Here is an 18,491-nt window from a genome sequence, read left to right as displayed (position 1 = left end):
TTCATACATATATTGAAAATTCTTTTATGAAATTTATGTACATATAAAATAAAAACATAACCTTATAGGTTATTATTAAAATAAAATAGTAACAATTTCATGTATTGTACATATGTAAATCCCATACAAATATGTATGTTTATGTATGTATGCTTATATTGTAGACATGTTACATAAATATATATCCATCCCAAAGCCTGTTAATATATGTTCATATAATATACAGTAGGGTCCAAAAGTCTGAAACGACTTTCGCAGAATGTGAAGACAGACATGTTTAAAATCAATGAGAAATTATTAAGAAAAACATATATAAGCATATAGAATTTTTATATGTATTTTGTTTTAATGAACTTGCATAAATTAAATATATATCATCAACATTTACGTTGGCAGCATGTTATACCATATAAAATTTAATCAGAGATATTTTTAATATAAGTATATATAGACATGTTACTGTGGGTACCTAATATATTTTATATTAACTTATATATTCAGAATATGTACATATGTGTGACATATATGTCATACATTACATTTCTGTTTTGGTTGACTGACTTCAGTTGATATGGTAAGTGTTACCATTTTCTACTTCATGAAGCCATTAAGGTAACAGATTGATCAATATCCCTATAGTAAATAAGTTGTAGAGGTTTGTTTAAAAAATGATCACAATACAATATATTTTAAGACATTTTTATTTAGAACAGGGAATTTACAAATGTCTTAAATTACAAATTGTGGAATACACTTCCATAGATTCCATGAAGAACACCTAATTCATGTATTATTAGCCCTACCAGTTACTATATGAATGCATTATTTAGGTATGAAAAAGTTGAAGTGATGAATAGATGAAAGTGTGAATAGAAACAAATATTACACTCTGAATAAACAAGGGGGATTTCATTACTTCAGCTTTATATACACACAATTTCCAGTAGCCAAAGATGAAAAATAAGTTGCAAGTAATCACACTTTAGCACACTGCTAAATTAAAAAAAAAAAGACTAAATGACCTGCAGCCCTTGAGTTCTCTCATATTAAGATAGTAACTGAACATTTACATTCACCTCTAATATGCTATTGATAGTTGACTTTGTGTAGAGAAAAGTTGAGAAATTGTGATCTTGTTGATTGGAGATGTGAAGAACAAAAGGCTGCCATAGCTGAGGCCAAAATCTCTAGGAGGAGAAAAAACACATCAAAACATTATACAGCAGACAACAACAAATCAACATCTTACGTGGCAATCAAATGAGACATTCCTGGTGTAGCGTCACTGTACGATAAAGAAATGAACTTACCAAAGTGGGCCTTTGTTGACAGTTACATGTTTGGCTCTGTAAAACAAAAAAGAAAAAGAATATATAAGTTTTTATCCATCTCATAAAAGCTGGTGAGCCAGAATTTGCATTTACCACTGAATCTTTTCTTTATGTGCATTAACATGTTTTACATGTCCTTTGATTGTCTTGTTTATCAAGGCTAATGATTTGACATGTGATGTCTATAATTGTCTATTTTGCTGCAAACCTACAAGGAAGGAGGAAGGAACTTTTCCTTTCTCTATTTTTATTCTCTATTGATGAAACATTGAAAAATTCTTCACTCAACATTTCAGCCGTGATAAATGTATGTTTATCAGAAATGTCAGTCGATTTATTTCTTCCGATTATCTCTTTTTATTGCCTACTTTACTGTGTATCACATGCTGATACAGTTTTATTTTTCTGTCCAGTGTGTCGGTTCCTTGGCTGATCTCAACTCACCCCAGGCGTACTCGTTCACCTTCCCGCTATGAGTGACCCTGCAGCTGTACTTCTGTCCGCCATTGGGTGTGAACTCCACGTTCTTGGTCAGATGGAAGTGCCAGTCCTGTTTGAAGGCCAGGTCTGTCTGCTTGGCGTCGGGGAGCTCCACTCCATCCTTCATCAGCTCGATGGAGATGTCAGGGGGGTGGAAGTTACTCACGTGGCAGATCAGGGTGTTCTTCGCCCCATACTCTCCGGGGTTACGGCTGTACACCTGAACTTTGGGTGGACCTGAAGGCAGCATGGAGAAAGGGAAATGAATGTCAAATGACCATGAACCACATGGAGTGCTATTTTACCAAACGCAACTTCCTGGAAGGAAAAAACTCCAAAGTCACCTCAATCAAAGCCTATTAACAACTGAAGCTGTTCTGGAGGCTTGTGGTGGAACAGCTGCTTTTTACACACTTGTCTGAACATAAACTAAGTGAACTCACAAGATAAAATGAAAAAATAAAAATGAAACCCAATCGCAACCGAGTTGACGCTCCCCTTGATTTACCCTTAAGTGACTGAATAATGGAGCAATGGTTAAGATGTTCCTTTCTAACAAAACACATGTTGTGTTTTTTTTTTATCTTGCATGGATTTATTTCACTGAGAATTTGGAGATTGACTCTCTGGAGTTCAGGCAGATGCAGGTTTCCTAAAAAACACCCTCAAGCATCCATGTTTACCGCACTGATGCCAGAGGAGGGTGCTGTCACAGCAGAGTTGGTATTACTGGAAATCGAAACTAAATCAGACTGTTTAGGGGAATTCAACCGATAGAAAAAAACAAGACGGACATCTTTTATTCTGTTTCTCTTTTGCATATGACTCTCACAAAGCCCATATCTACTCTCACATCTACTCGTACACGAGCCTGTTTTTATTTTTTTAAACAGATTGTACATTGTACACAGACTGTATATTGTCTATCAAAAACATACATCTTATTCTATCTGTGTTGTGGTTTATGTGTTGCCATCATTAAAGGAAGTTTTAATAAAGATATGGTCTCTCTCTCTACTCTTCAGTAAAATACCAAGTTTTTAAGTTACAGCTGCTAGATTAAATAAAACAGTACTTACTGACTTTGGCGTCCACTGAAAGACAGACAGCGACCATCACAGCAACACAGAGTGCGATATTCATGTTTGATCTCTCCTTTGTTTCACAGGAGCTCAAAAAGACGTGCGTTGCCACCTCCTTCAGAGACCTTAACTAAAGTGAAAGTGTGGAGAGCAGAGCCTTGTCAAGCGCTCTAAGCCAGCCCACATCACAGCACCAGCCAAACAGAAATTTCCATCACACTGTTACTAGGTAGAATGTGGCCAAAGAGGTTTGGTTCCTCATGGACCCAGGAAGCTTTGTGGAAACTCCCTGACATCCCACATTCAACGCCTGCCTGAGACTGCAGAAAAATGATTGTTTTCTTTGTGTATAATGCCAATAATAAGTTAATATGACATCATCACCCCACAACAGGAGGGATACAGTTAAATCCAACAGTTTAGAGGAATATCGGAGAATCTCAGTCCCCCTGCTTTCTCTATTGGTTTCTTCTTCCCACTGTCTGTTATTTTGTTACTTTTTTCTTCTCTCACATTCTTTACTTTAGTTCTTTCCCTCCGTGTCCGTTTGCCCTAATCTCTTCGGGTGTTTCTCATGTTGTTGTATATTTCATTTTGCTTTTTAGTCGTCATAAACATTAGTTTGCTCCTGGCACTCCTTGTGTGTTTACATATATGTAAAGCCAAGCTGTGGTGTTATTGACACCCACAGTGGGTCAAGTATTCAGATATGTTATCACATATTATATAAATATATCTATATTTATTTTGTATACGTGTGTATTATGTATATAGTCTGGCTAAACTTTTACTATCCATAATACAGAGCTCACTGAATGAGTATGACAATGATATACACTGGAACAATGGTTGAGATGCTGCTTTCTAACTAAACACACTTGATGTTTTTATCTGTTAGAATTTATTTCACTGAGAATGTAAAGATGGACTCTCTCGGGCAGCTGCAGGTTTCCTCAGAACACTCCATAAGTATCCATGTTTACATTGCTGCCAGAGGAGTGACCTGTCGCAGCACAGATGGTAATGAAAATCGAAACTAAATCAGGACTGCTGAGGGGAATTCCGCTAAATTACAAACAAGACAGACATGTTTCATAATGTTTCTCTTTTACATTTGGCTCTTACAGGTAGCATCTGGGGGATTTTAACCCATCACGAGCTTCTTGTCACATATCAGTGCCTGGTATTCTGTATGTTGTCTATCAAAAACAGACATCTTAATCTATCTGTGATGGTGTTCAGGTGTAGGCATCATAAAGGGAGTTTCACTAAAAATATGGATTCAGGTTGTTTCAATAAATTGGCATGGTTTAAATTACAGCAGGTAGATAAAAAATAGTACTTGAGTTTGGAGTCCACTGAGCTAGACACAAAATCTGTGCCTTTCGCTTTCTGTTTTATTTGTATCTAAAATTCAAAAATGAAATAATAACAATATAATCACAAAACTGCAGAATTACTTTCGATAACAGCAATCTAATAACAATATCTTACAGTGTGCAGCTTAAATCTAATACGAGTAACCTACTCTGGGTCCCTGATTAAGTAATCGTCTTTCCAGCTTTCTGTATGTGTTTTATGTTTTTATGATTTTGGTTTTCCCCCGGCTGACATGTGAATCAGTCACAATGCTGCAACGACAGTCAGTGACAGTCTGTCAGGCACACTTAGGGCTGGATGCCCAATGGACACTGATTTTTTTTTTAAACAGTTTCCCAATTTGATTGGGAAATTGTTCCAGTCCATGAACTGCAGTCTCAGATTACAAGATGCTGTCTGTTTACAGGTACTTGCTCATAAATCATGTTTGTTGTGGTTCAAAAGAGACAGAGAGAGAGAGAGAGAGAGAGAGAGAGAGAGTGCGAGAGAGAGAGAGAGAGAGAGAGAGAACTAAACAGAAACAGAAATTGAAGTTTATTTTCTCTGTATTTTATTGTGGTAACTCACAGAATAAAAAGAGTAATTTCTTAGCAACAGATTTCTTCATGTACCGTTAAATGCTTAAATGTCATCATCCACTGTGGCAGGATCAACAATGGCTTATGAATATCAGCGTGCTGGAGGTGACCCTCTACAAATACAGTTATGTCACTTGTGAATCAGAAGGGTATTGAGAATGACTTGTTGTCATATGTCTGTTATGACTATTTGGCTTTAGTCCGTCAGGGCTGTTCAGTCTGTGAGTGTGCAGGTATCTTAACGAAATGGGCTCAAAAAGATCTCACAGGCCGATTTCATAGAGGTACAACCCTGAACCCTAGTGGACCAATCAGGAACATCAACAAGCTCTGTTTGGCATTTTCTCCTCAGGCTTTCTGGATTTGGAGCAATGGTTCCTTATGGGTGTCACTGCTCAGTCATGTGTCACTGAGTCATCTCTCTGACATTCAGGCTGACTCTGTTTATTTCTTCTTCTTTCTTTTTTTTTTTTTTACAAACATTTCCAACATATTTGCACACATTGTATCCTGTATTACACTCAACGATGTATTGTATTATCTCTGCACTGTGAACCTGAAACTGTTTTTCTTTTTTTTTTCATCTCTTTAAAAGACTGTGAGTTGTTTCAGCTGATCAGTTTATTTTAACTGAGTTGTTGGTTTTGTTGAATAGCCCACAGTTTGGTTCAGACAGCTTGAAAAACAATCATATCACTCATTTTAGGATTATCACAAAAATTTAGCAGATTGTGAAACTGTTACATTTCATATACACGAATGTAAATTCACCAGCTAAAGTCCCGTTGTTTACTCTGTTAGATCCTGCACTGATAAGAACAAATGAGTGGATTGTATTCATGTCTAAATACAATTGTGTTGTTTTATTTGATTTATTTCGTCCTCAGCATTGTACATGAACATGTTCAATAAAGGTTAATGAAAAAAAATTGTTTTGCATGTCCGCCATAATGAAAGTAATAGTTAGTTTCAGCGCTAATTTGAAAGATTTAATAGTTTGAAAGATGGTAAAACACTTAACTGGAAGTTTCTTTTAATCTGAGCATGATGTGCTTTGAGTGGTGCTTGTCAGACACCTACCACAAAATGTCGCCGGGGGTGACAGGTGGTGGAGCGGTTACCTCCGCCGCCGCTCGGGTCTGAGCCTTTCAGGGCGAGGGACAGGTGTAACAGACACTGCAGTAAAAACAATGAATAGTTCTCTTCACTTTAAGTTACCGGTATGTTTTACGGTTGTAATGGTGCTCGGCGAGGAGTACAGGACGTTCACGTGACTTATTTTTCCCTGACCTACATTCTGTGAAGAAGAGTATCAGGGTCAGAGCCAATCAGAGGCAGAGGAAGGCGGGTCTTCACAGAGTGCGGGTGGGAAAGGAATTAACACTACAGACAGACTCAGGACCACTCTACTACATGTCATAAACACAGGTACTCACCTGAAAAGCACTGGCACCTTCTTCATATGATACTCACACAGACGACACGAGAACGTGCCCACCGGCTCGTTGGTCTAGGGGTATGATTCTCGCTTAGGGTGCGAGAGGTCCCGGGTTCAAATCCCGGACGAGCCCAGTTTTTAACCCTTGAGGATCATAAAAATACAAACAGCTGTTGTGAAGCTAATTTCCAAGGCAAATGGAAAACACAACGTTGCAGTCTATGAGTTTAAACTTCAAAATAATGTATTTACACTGACAGTCTAAATGAACACAGACAAAAAACAAAAAAAGCTTCCAAGGATCCAAGGAAAGACATTAAAGTTTTTTTATTGGACATACCTGCCTTTATGTCAGCTGTTTCTAACATTGTGGTCTGGAGTGTAATGAAGCACACTGTGAAAAAGAAAAAATATTTTCGCATGAATATAGGAAACTTTAAGAAAACTGACTGGCATGTCAGCAAAATAATGCAGACAGCAAATAACTGACAAAAATACACAACTGTAATTAATGACATTGAAAAAAGTGAATTTAACTGATATGTTGCATAAAATCAAGTTGCCTCAAGTCTCATCTGTTTCATCAGCACTTACCTGTCAGACATTCTGTGATAGGATCTAACCACACTTATATTGCCAATAAATTCCCCAAGTAACTTTTTTAGACCGTTTTTAAAAAGTGGTTAGAAAAATAGTATTTTATGCAAATAGTGCATAATTACTTTAATTCCATCAGTGTCAGCAACAAACGTTCTGTTGACCTACTCTTATTATTTACTTTCTGTTGTGACATTTTTAAGTTTTAAAGATCACGACTGAATTTTTGGAGTTCGTAGAAAATATTTTGTGTTTTTTTTTTTTTAATCTCACAATTTTTAGGAAAGTTTAATCTGCATTGCCATGGATATGATTATCATGTAACCCGTCATAGAGAAGGTATTTGGTTATTTATAAGTAAGATATAGACTACAATACCTCTTAACCTCACTAAAATAAAACAAAAAATAAAATTATGTGCATAGCAACCACATGCTGCAACACATCCCAGAATGCTGCTGGCATATTTAAATACACGAGCAGAACGTTCCGCTGTCACTTTCACCGAGACCTTCAGAGAGGTAAGTTAACCTTAATAGCTAGCTAGCTACCATTAGTTTAGCATTAGCATATTAGCTAACTATTGTCGTTGAAAAATATTTTCTGTCTGAAAAGTAATGCAATCATAACAGTAATGTTGTTATTGTGTCAATAATTACTTTTTTCATTATATGCATACATACATATATTTTAATTTACAGTGTTGGGCAACAAATCACTGAATAACGGAAAATGTTAGAGTAACGTTATGTGATGATTGAAGACCCTGCGACAAGATCGGTACCTGTTAGCTAGTTTATCAGGTGCTGCAGGTGAACGACGGCGGTTCGTGTTTACATTTGCTACTTTTTCAATAAGTAAATAATGACGGGTAATCGATAACATACATTTTTTGTACCGAATAGATGCCAAGTGTTACTAAACATGTAGTTATAGAGTGTTGGTGGCTCTGCCATTCCTGCCGACTAACAAGTAGTGAGGCTCCTGTGTAAGGTCAGCGCTCTGTAGCTAGTTGTTGTAGTTAAACATCTTTAACAGTTTGGAAATGAAAGTGATCACAGAATGACAGGGGTAAATCTAAAGCAGATGACAGGATATGAATATGTAATTTGAATAATTACAGTTCACTCATAAGTTATTTTGCAATTACATTGAAACAATATCATTAATTTATCTTTCAGAATACTAAACAGTGAGAACAACACAAGCGCACAGAGTGAGAAAATCAGAAGAAGGAGAAGAGAGAGAAGCAGAAGAGAACTGAAAAGGAAGACAGACAGGAGCAGGTAGAGGAAGAGAGGGGGTAAAGAGAGAGGAGGGAGAATAGAAAAGCAGGAGGAAGGAGAGGGACTGGAGGAGATAGAGAGAGAGGAAAGAGAGAGACAGGAGCAGGAGGACATAGAGAGATAGGAGAGGATGGAGAAAAGTAGGAGGAGGGGGGAGAAAAGAGAGAGGAAAGAGAGACAAGAGCAGGAAGAGATAGACACAGGAGAGGAAGGAGAAAATGAGGAGGGAGAAAAGAGAGAGACAGGAGCAGGAGGAGATAGAGAGACAGGCGAGGATTGAGAAAAAGAGGAGGGAGAGAAGAGAGAGGCATGAGGAGAGAGAGAGACAGGAGAAGATTGAGAAAAAGAGGAGGAGGAGGGAGAAAAGAGAGAGACAGGAGCAGGAGGAGAGAGAAAGGCGGGAAAGGATGGAGAAAAGGATGAGGAGGAGGGAGAAAAGAGAGAGACAGGAGCAGGAGGAGAGAGAGAGACAGGAGAGAGAGGAGCTGGAGGAGAGAGAGAGACAGGAGAGAGAGGAGCTGGAGGAGAGAGAAAGACAGGAAAGGATGGAGAAAGGGATGAGAAGGAGGGAGAAAAGAGAGAGACAGGAGCAGGAGGAGAGAGAGAGACAGGAGAGAGAGGAAAGGGAGAGACAGGAGCTGGAGGAGAGAGAAAGACAGGAGAAGATTGAGAAAAAGAGGAGGAGGAGGGAGAAAAGAGAGAGACAGGAGAGGATCAAGAAAAGGAGGGAGAAAAGAGAGAGACAGGAGCAGGAGGACAGAGAAAGACAGGAGAGAGAGGAAAGGGAGAGACAGGAGCTGGAGGAGAGAGAGAGACAGGAGAGAGAGGAAAGGGAGAGACAGGAGCTGGAGGAGAGAGAGAGAGACAGGAAAGGATGGAGAAAAGGATGAGGAGGAGGGAGAAAAGAGAGAGACAGGAGCAGGAGGAGAGAGAGAAACAGGAAGAGATAAAGAGACAGGAGAGAGGGGAAAGAGAGAGACAGGGGGAGAGAGAGAGACAGGAGAAGGAGGACAGAGAAAGACAGGAGAGGGAGGAGAAAGAGGGGGGAGGAAGGAGGATGGGGAGGAACAGGGGGAGGAGACAGAGAGAAATAAATCTGCTCTGAAGAAGGGACTCGTTTCAAACCTGAAAATCTGCCTCGAACACCAGAAGGACCAAGTCATCGAGGCCGTTTCAAAGAGCTAGAAGAAGGAGGACATGGCTGTTCTTTCAAGTGCAGATATAACAGTGACACAGCTGGTGTGAATCCCTCAAAAGATGGCCTCTAGTTCATATTAACTTAATATTTGAACTAATAAAAATTGATGGATTGACCAAAAGCAAACTTCAAATAATTGAACAGATTCTTTAGGTTTAACAAGCTCACAAGGGAAAGTTTATTTATAAAACATTAATATAGAATAAAGTTTGTGCTCCGATGAGGGGGAAGGTAGAGGTGGGTTAAAATTGAATTTAAAAAAAAAAAGGTATATGTGCACATGTTAGCATAACTAGGTCAGTGAGAAGCATAGGTGATTACAGTGACGTATGTTTGGCAGCACAATTTAAGTATGTGATACAATAATTCGATATGATAATTCATTCTATTGATGGTCTCTAGTTAAAAGTAACTTAAATTTAACATATTTGAATTTAAAAAAAAAAAGGAAGGATTGTCCAAAAAAGGATAAGAAGCTCGCATGATATCAATCTATTGCAGTCTAAACAAATGAAAAAAAAAAAAAAGAATATAGTCTAATTGAACAAAATCCAATCCCTGGATATGATTCTTTAGGTTTAACTAGCTGAGGAGGAAAAGATGATTTCTAAAACAGTAATATAGTGATATAGAATAAAGTTATTATCCTCCGATCAGGGGGGTCGGAGGTGGGTTAAAATTAAATTTACGAAGTGTATGTGTACATTTCAACATAAATAGGTCAATGAGAATCATAGGTTATTACAGTGATGTGTGTTTGGCAGCACAATTTAACTATGTGATCCAATTTAATCCTGTCGAATAAAATGTGATTTGATCAAATCTAAAACTGATAGACATGGCCTGTCACACATCCATTAGTTCTGTTGACCATCTCAGTGAATTAATTGGATCTGCTTAATGAAGAAATCAGAATGCACTGGACCAAATGCACAGCGTTAATCAAAAACCTAATGGCTCCATTCATGCTCGAAGAACTCAGGGTATATTGGAGATGACCAACACTCCCTCATGGTTCGATGACAGCACAGATATCACATCTATCAAGTGTGTGGTAATCCTCTACTTCAATATGACAGTGAACAAAACTGTGTCCACCTATTTGGGATTGATTAACTTGGATGGTGAACCAGCAGAAGAGGATGGTACAATGGTACAAATGGCTGCAGTGTCACGGTGTGGAGGAACAAATCAGTGTTCAATCACCTGCTTCAGAAAAACCTAAATCTACAGCTACCGTTCCTTACAGCTGTGTGTGAGCAAGTTAGTCGAAATTCGTCAACACAACCTTTAATACGTGGCCTCTCACTCTCGCAACTGCTTTTCACTCAGTGCGGGGATGAACTGAAGCTTCACTTTCAGATCATCAAAGCACGTCAAACATCTAAATCCTAAATTACACCTCGTTTAATTATCGTGTCACCATCATTATGGCATTGGAGGAGCAATAATGGAGAGCACAGTGGAGAGAAGTGTGAAGATTGGGTGCCATGACTTCTTGGTGGAAGCGTGCAGACAAGTGCAACAGAGACGTCCAGCTCACATCCACATATGGAAATCTGTGACTGTGTTCCTGTCACAAACAAAACCACAGCTCAAACCAGAATCAGTAATAGAATAGACAACGTTAGGATGTGTTGGCAAAGTAAGGACATGTTGGCTGGTCCACACTGGTTAAGACTTGGTTTTAAGGTTAGAGTGAAGTTTAGGTAAAGGTTAGGATAAGGTGCTTGGGAATGCATCAAGTCAGTTATTGTCCTCACAAAGATAGAAGTGTGTGTGCGCACGCGTGTTTGTCTGTGTGCGTGTGTGTGTGTGTTACAGAGAAACAGAGCTGATGACAAGACAAGGAGGAGGATGATCCATTGTTTCACCAGCTGCAGCTTCTCTGTGAGTGATGAAGACATGTTCTGTTACTCCTTTTTTTTTATTAGGGCCTCACTAGGATCCTAAGGGGGTAAGTTTTATTGGATTAAAATCAGGAACAGAACAATGCTAAATGGTGTTAAGCTGTGGTAAGTCTTTTTGCTTCTGCTTCTGTTTTGTTTCCCTTCAGGTCCTGGTAGGCGGAGTTGGCATTAGTGCACGTGGGTGCACCTGGCCAGTCCATCCAGAATGCATTAAAGATCATCCGTCCCCATTGTGTCCCTCTCACTACATCATTGGATCGCCCCCTTGCACCACTTTGTTTCTTTTGTTTTCTCTGGTTTGGTGTGCTTTTATTTTGCACAATACAACACCACCTTTCATACATCCACTCACCAACACTACTGACCCACTCACTGCCTATTTCATACAGTTCATTGATATGTTTGGCTTTCTTTCATGTAAATAAATGATTCATTCTTCATTTCAAGTTACATTGTGTGTATTTCCTTCCTTTTGTCATGGCCTAAGAGCTGGGTAGTTACAGTATTTTCTAATACTTATAATCCTTATAAAATCCCAAATAAATTGATCAAGTGGCCTCTCTCTCACACACATTCTCAGGTTGACTGTTTTGCTCTTTTTGGCTTGTTTCCATAGACCTGACTAAGAATCTTCAAAGACAAAAAAATGAAACAACTATCAGAACATGGCTGTTCTTTAAAGCATAATATAGTAAAGTGTTTGATGTCCATGTCCATTTTGGAGTAAGTATTGTGTATGTATAAAGTATAAGGTTGTGTGTGTTAGCCAGCACAATCTAGGCCAATTTAAATTATGTAATTATAAGAAGTATATACCTGGTGGTTTCTATGAAGTGGACAGTAAAATTTGAAGTGGAAAAAAGACATAAATATTCTAAATATTCAGATGAAACTCCAGGTGTGAGAGAAGTTTGCATGTTTTATCAATATAGTTTAAAATCCAGTTCATTTTGTTTAATTTGTTATCAACTCAGGTTTAGGAGTCAGGTATGAACTGGACAGTGTAATATTTAAAGTTAAACTGAAGTTAAGATGTGTTTTTGACAATTAATAAAAAATAATATACTGTATGTCCCTGGCATTTGTTATGACTTGTGTACTTAGTGTGTTAGTGAAATACTAAATGACCAGAAGAGACCGTTAATGTCAAGAAGAACTAATTTTAGAGGTTTGATATAAGGCTAGTAGTAGTGTAATCTGTAACAATGCATCATATTTTACGAATTGATCATTTAAATGGTTTAAATTTCACCACTGCTCCTCACGGTAAAGTTAAGCAGACTCTTATTTTATTTTTTTTCCCCCTCAACTTTATTAATGAACAAAATGTACAAAATACGTCAAGTACACATACACATCTATATGAGAGCTGATAACAAGGATTCCGAAAAGTATACAAGAAATTATAATTAAAATATTAAATGCGCATCTGAATACAATGACGTATTTATACTTCAAAAATAGATAATAAATACCATTACAAAAACATCAAATAGTCATACATAAGCAAATATAGTCAATTTCAAGGGGTTTCGTTGAAAATATTCTTACAACACTCTAAAAATCGGATGCTTTTTTAAAAATTATTATTGTTTATAAGACACAAGGAATCAAGTAGGATACCAGACAAGAAGATGTTGTTTGTAGGGAATCAACTGCGAATTCACGCTGCGTGACGTGGCTGACGTGGCTGACGTGCCCTTACGTTGACAACAAGCATAGCCCACAGTCCACCCGCGGTTCAGCCCGGCGCAGCCTCTGAAATACCAGTCCTTCCGTGTTCTCCTCAGTCCACAGTGTCTTTCGATATCTAGCTGAGAAAACGTTAGAGTAACACGATGAGTACTGAAAAATACCCCCGGTCTTCTATTGAAGACGATTTTAACTATGGCACAAATGTTGCTACAGCCAGTATCCACATACGAATGGGTAAGTAAAGCAGTGTTTGTGTTGTAGTGCTGACAGCTCCTTGTCTCGCCAGCTATGGCTAGTCAATGCTAACGTTAACTACTGTAGAAATATAAATGACTCCCACTCTACTGTTGCCATTATAGACCATCGTTAACATCGTGTATTTACGTTAGCTAAGTTTACCAAAAAGGTAACCCAATATTAGCTAAATAGCACTGGTTAAAACATAACGTTAAACCATTATCAACGTTGTTAGCACTGATGTATTGTTTAGTGTTGATGGTTAATTATTGTTACGTAACTTTGTGATGCTTTACCTGACGCAGTTAGCTTGAAGAACCAACTGTTCTAGTTAATGTAAAGTTAAACGAGCTAAACATGTTAATACTAGTTAACACAAAAGCTGTAACGTTAGTAAAGCAAGCTGATGGTATCTGTAAATTAAGTGTACACGTCCAGCTGAGGATCCATCTACTGTAATGCTGTGTGTCCACTGCTGTCTTTGTTGATCAGACTTCCTGAAGAAGGTGTACAGCCTCCTGAGCTTGCAGATGATTCTGACCACAGCCACCTCTGCGCTCTTCATGTTCTCCCAAACCATCAAGGATTTTGTTCACGCCAGGTGAGGATGGTTTGTCTGTGATATATAACATTTTCTTGGGCCAGTTAACACTGAAGCTAAGAATCACAGACTTTTACTTTATGAACATTTCTCTCTGTATCTATAGCAGACTGTAAAAAAGACGTGATGCATAATTTCAGAAAGTGAGTCCTTTGGAATGACCTTCATTTATATATGTGTATGTATTCGTCCTAAAATACAGTCAGATCTTCATCCAAGTTACAATTATGAACACACACAATCTATTTTAACTAATAACACAAATCATTATGTTATTCCATTCTGCAAACTATATTCAAACATTAAGTGTCGGTTGGAAAAAGTACGTGAACCCGCCAAAAAATGACAATAACAGATGTTAACCGGGGTCGGGAGTTATCAAACCTGGAGTCCAATGAGTGAAACTGGATTGGAGTGAGTGTGGGTTAGAGCTACTTTGACACTGCTGAACTATGCCATGCAAAAGATCTCAGAAGACTTATGATCAAGAATTGTTCATTTGCATGAAGCCAAAAGGGTTACAAAGTAACCCCAAAAAGATCTTCATCAGTCCACACTCACACAAACTGCCTATAGATGGAGATGATTTAGTTCTGTGACTACATTCCCTGTGTCATGGACACCACAGAGGAAGCTGCTGCTCTCCAAAAACACGTTTCTGAGCCCCTCAAGTTTGCCGAAGAGCAGCTTGACTCTCCACAGCACTGCTTGGAATGGGAATGTTTTATGGATTGATGAATCTCAGGTTGAACTGTTTGGGAAGAACATGCAGCTCTATGTGTGGTGTAAAATGATCACTGCATACCAACATGAAAACATCATCCCAAAGGTGAAGTGGAGTTTTGCTGCCTCTGGTCCTGGACAGCTCCACATCATCGAGGGGAAAATGAATTCTCCAGTTTATCAAGGTCTCTTCCAGGATAATGTCAGGGTGACTGTCCACCTGCCGAAGCTCGGAGAAGTTTGGTGAAGCAGCAGGACAATGACCCTAAACGTTAAATAACTTACTGCAGAATGACTTCAAACAAAGGAAATGCACCTGTTGGAGCCCAGAGTTTAAACCAGCAGAGACGCTGACATCATCCTAAGAATCTGTCTGAGCTGAAGCAGCTCTATAAGACAGAGTGGTCCAAACTTTCTGAACATTCTTCAGGTCTGATCAGCTGCTACTGGAGGTTGTTTGAGGTTATTGCTGCTAAAACAGGTTTGACCATTGATTAAATCCAAGGTTTCATGGCTGTGTTCAATAAAGATAAGGAAGATTATAGTTGTTTATGTTATATTAGCTGAGGAACACTGTTTATCTACATTTGTGTGTGTGTTAGATGAAGATCAGATCACATTTTATGACTGATTAACATAGAAAACCAGCTCATTCCAAAGGGTTCACTTACTAGTATCAAACCACCAATTTGGATATTGAGACCTTAATGTTGTGCTACTGCCCCATAACAGAGGGGTTGGATTTATAATGTATGTCTCCAAAGCTTGACACTAAGTATATGTATGTATGTTTGTATAGTAATTCAAACAAGATACACATCTTGTAAATACAGTAATCTTCTATCATCAATACCCTTAAAGCTTGTGTTGTCACGGTTGCCTGACTGTGTTATGTTTTTTTTCCTCAGTCCTGCTGTGGTTCTGGTTTCGGCTCTGGGCTCTCTGGTTCTTCTGCTGGCCCTGGCCGTGTACAGGCACAAACACCCAGTCAACCTCTACCTGCTAGTTGTGTTTGTAAGCATGTTTTGTTTCCAGAAAGTAACATTTAGCTTTATCATCTGTTAGGCTGGAGTTGTAACAGATGGGGTACAGTGTATATTTACCCCTTTCCATTTATTTCCATATTTACCGATGTCACTTTGTGATGATGGATTAGCTGCTCAGTGACCTTTACAGAAGCTGGTTATTTAATAATAACTCCTAGCTGGATGGTGTGTAAGTGTCACTAACTGTGTGTTGTTTGCAGACTCTACTGGAGGCAGTTTCTGTGGCCACAGCTGGTAAGTAATCTCTTGAAGGCGTCAGTCAGTTGCCATCCTCTGAACCCGTCGGCAGACTGTCCTGACTGCAGACTTTTCCTCTCTGCAGTGTCCTTCTATGAATACTCCACCGTACTGCAAGCCTTGTTCCTGACCTGCGCTGTGTTTGTCGGGCTGACGGCCTACACCTTCCAGTCCAAGAGAGACTTCAGCAAAATGGGAGTAGGGTGAGTGAGTGTGTCATAGCTTTTGTTACATATGGCTGCATAGAGGCCACCATCAGACTGACAGTATCTGCCCTTCTCTGACCTTACAGCCTGTTCGCCTGCCTGTGGATCCTCATCATTGCAAGCTCCATGAGGGTGAGTGGAAGTGCCTGACATTAATGTGGCTATTTCATATGAAAGAAATGAGAGGAAAAGGCAGAATGAGTGCAAGAAAAGGAGAGAAAGACAGAAAAGGTGTGTGTTCAGACAGAAAACATCACTTTAAAGGCTATGCAGCATAAACTCAAAGGGGGCATGAATTCAGTCCAGGGAGATCTGTGAATGGAAGCAAAAGACGTCTGCTGATGTTTCTTATTTGCGTTGATCCTAAATTGTATGATGCCTCTTCAGGAATGTGTAGAGACAGAAATGAGCCTTATGCAAAAACACACACCACACACACAGTATCAGAGCAAAAATCAAAGAAGATTTATTTAACACCTTAAATAAGTTAATTATAGATAGATTTTCTGTTATCTCATCATTCCCTCAGCAGAATGTCTAAGGATGAAGAGGCTTTATTTTATTTGTCTCATCCTCCTCACTGTAGTTGTGGAGCAGAGGGGAGACTCCTGCTGCTCCAATCTGGCTATGTCATTATATATTTAACTGGAAGCCAGTTATTATTAAATATTTGAAATGAGCTCATGAATTCATTTTTACTTTGTAAGCCCTTTATTACTTTTTAAATGAATGATACAGTATGGAATTAACTGCAAAAGTAGTCTATTTTATTTTATGTCTCCGTCATCGTGGGTGCCATCACAGCCACAGTGTGTACTAATTCAACACCAGCTTCCCCCTGTTCCTGTCTCTGTCTAACATAAGTCAATGGGTTTAAATGTGCGAGAAGAGAGAGTCCTGAGACCAATACAATAGTGAGGTTCATGAGTGATTTATCATTAGAGAAGAGACTTTTAGCCAGTCAAATCCATTCTTTTAAGAAGTTATATTACTAAATTAGGTCTAATATTTGTGTTATAAATTCAAGGGTGACTCACTGTAGTACGTTGGGCTTTGACTTTATTCATCTTCTTCCTATTTACATTTGGCCATAGTATGGTAGCCTCTGTAGGACACACCTATCCATTACCACAATATTATCCACTGCAGTCCAGTGGAAAAAAAAATGAGAGGTTAATAACAAGATGGCGTGGCAGCTAAACTGCTTGCTGCCACATATTATATGCACTGTTACATATCGTCGTTGCTGTAACTGTCACAGAAGCAGCGGGCCTTCAAGCATAAAGCATGAAAGCAGAATATGAGGCAACACAAATGTTTTCATTATGTTTATGAAAAACTGGAATGAATGTAGATTCAGCATTTATGTTGAATTTAAATTTAAGTCAACTTTTTTTGTTTTCTATTTTGTGAGAAAAGACAGCTTAAGTAGCCATGCTGAGCTGTTGGATGGAGTGTGTTTGCTTTCCCCTTCATTCTGACTCTCTCGCTCTGCAGTTCTTCTTCAACAGTGACAGCACAGAGCTGGTCCTGTCTGGAGCCGGGGCTCTGATCTTCTGCGGCTTCATCATCTACGACACCCACATGCTGATGAAGCAGCTCTCCCCCGAGGAGCACATCCTGGCCTCCATCAACCTCTACCTGGACATCGTCAACCTCTTCCTGCACATCCTGCGTATCCTCGACTCCATGAAGAAACACTGAAAGCTGCTGTACTGTGCTGTTACCAGCTTCACTGGAAACCCACTCATATGCCTGTGCTGTGATTAACACGTGTTCATGTGAGGTTCATCAAAAATTAGATTTCAGAGAGGAATCTTCATAGATAAAATCTAAAAACCTCTCTGTCATTGGTGAACTCTTTCCAGGTAGCTGCTTCTTTTTATTCCACCCAAGCTGATTGTGCTTTTGTATTAAGTTGAGGAGATGTTTATGAGTGCAGCTGTTTGTTTTGTAACCAGGATATATAATCATCATGTCATGAGACTAAAATCTACACTACCTGATTTGATATAAGGCCCACTGGCACCCCCAACTGGCGCAATGGCTTATCTCCTTGTTTCAGAAAAACCTTCCCTTTTCTCAAAGTATATTTTCCAGTAAGTCTCACAGGGGTTTCAGAGCTGTCATTCTAATTTATTCTCTTATTGAATTTACTGTTGAATGTTGTCAAAAATTAGTTGTTTATATTCGACCAGTGCACTGTACTGCTGCAGCCCTCTGAAGTTCAAGTGCATGCTTGGGGTTATTAATATCTGTGGTTGTACATATTGTAATTTTATGGTGTAAATGTAATGAAAGTAAATAAATCATAAGTCATTCTATCCTTTGAGTAATTGCAAGCATCATGGTAAATGTTGCTTCAGCTGTCCTTAATGCATGATTTAATAAAGACTTAATGCAAAGTTTTTTCATTCTCAAACTTCACCTGTTGTGTTGCATTTTTTATTTGTACTTTATTTAGAT

At 38.7% G+C, this 18,491-nt stretch overlaps 2 protein-coding genes and 1 non-coding gene across 3 annotated transcripts; 2 read left to right on the top strand and 1 right to left on the bottom strand.

Annotated features, from left to right (window-relative positions):
* Positions 1-685: 685 nt before the first annotated feature.
* b2m (beta-2-microglobulin) lies at positions 686-3,023 on the bottom strand. The gene is made up of 4 exons (XM_056367138.1): positions 2,891-3,023; positions 1,776-2,048; positions 1,311-1,346; positions 686-1,187 (listed from the first exon to the last, which is right to left on the bottom strand). The coding sequence occupies exons 1-3, from the start codon at positions 2,952-2,954 to the stop codon at positions 1,333-1,335; spliced, it is 351 nt and encodes a 116-aa protein (XP_056223113.1). The 5' UTR covers positions 2,955-3,023; the 3' UTR covers positions 686-1,187; positions 1,311-1,332.
* A 3,327-nt stretch (positions 3,024-6,350) lies between these two features.
* On the top strand, positions 6,351-6,422 carry trnap-agg (transfer RNA proline (anticodon AGG)). The gene has a single exon. It is a non-coding gene; the product is annotated as a tRNA-Pro (tRNA).
* A 6,583-nt stretch (positions 6,423-13,005) lies between these two features.
* On the top strand, positions 13,006-18,452 carry tmbim4 (transmembrane BAX inhibitor motif containing 4). The gene is made up of 7 exons (XM_056367761.1): positions 13,006-13,209; positions 13,705-13,813; positions 15,445-15,550; positions 15,783-15,816; positions 15,905-16,022; positions 16,112-16,157; positions 17,523-18,452. Exons 1-7 carry the CDS (start codon positions 13,119-13,121, stop codon positions 17,727-17,729), a joined length of 711 nt encoding a protein of 236 aa, XP_056223736.1. The 5' UTR covers positions 13,006-13,118; the 3' UTR covers positions 17,730-18,452.
* Positions 18,453-18,491: the final 39 nt, after the last annotated feature.

Source organism: Seriola aureovittata, chromosome 22 (genome assembly GCF_021018895.1).
Source record: "Seriola aureovittata isolate HTS-2021-v1 ecotype China chromosome 22, ASM2101889v1, whole genome shotgun sequence".
NCBI classification, from domain to species: domain Eukaryota; kingdom Metazoa; phylum Chordata; class Actinopteri; order Carangiformes; family Carangidae; genus Seriola; species Seriola aureovittata.
The sequence above is the reverse complement of the archived record's forward strand: the minus strand, read 5'-3'. Positions and strand labels throughout refer to the sequence as shown.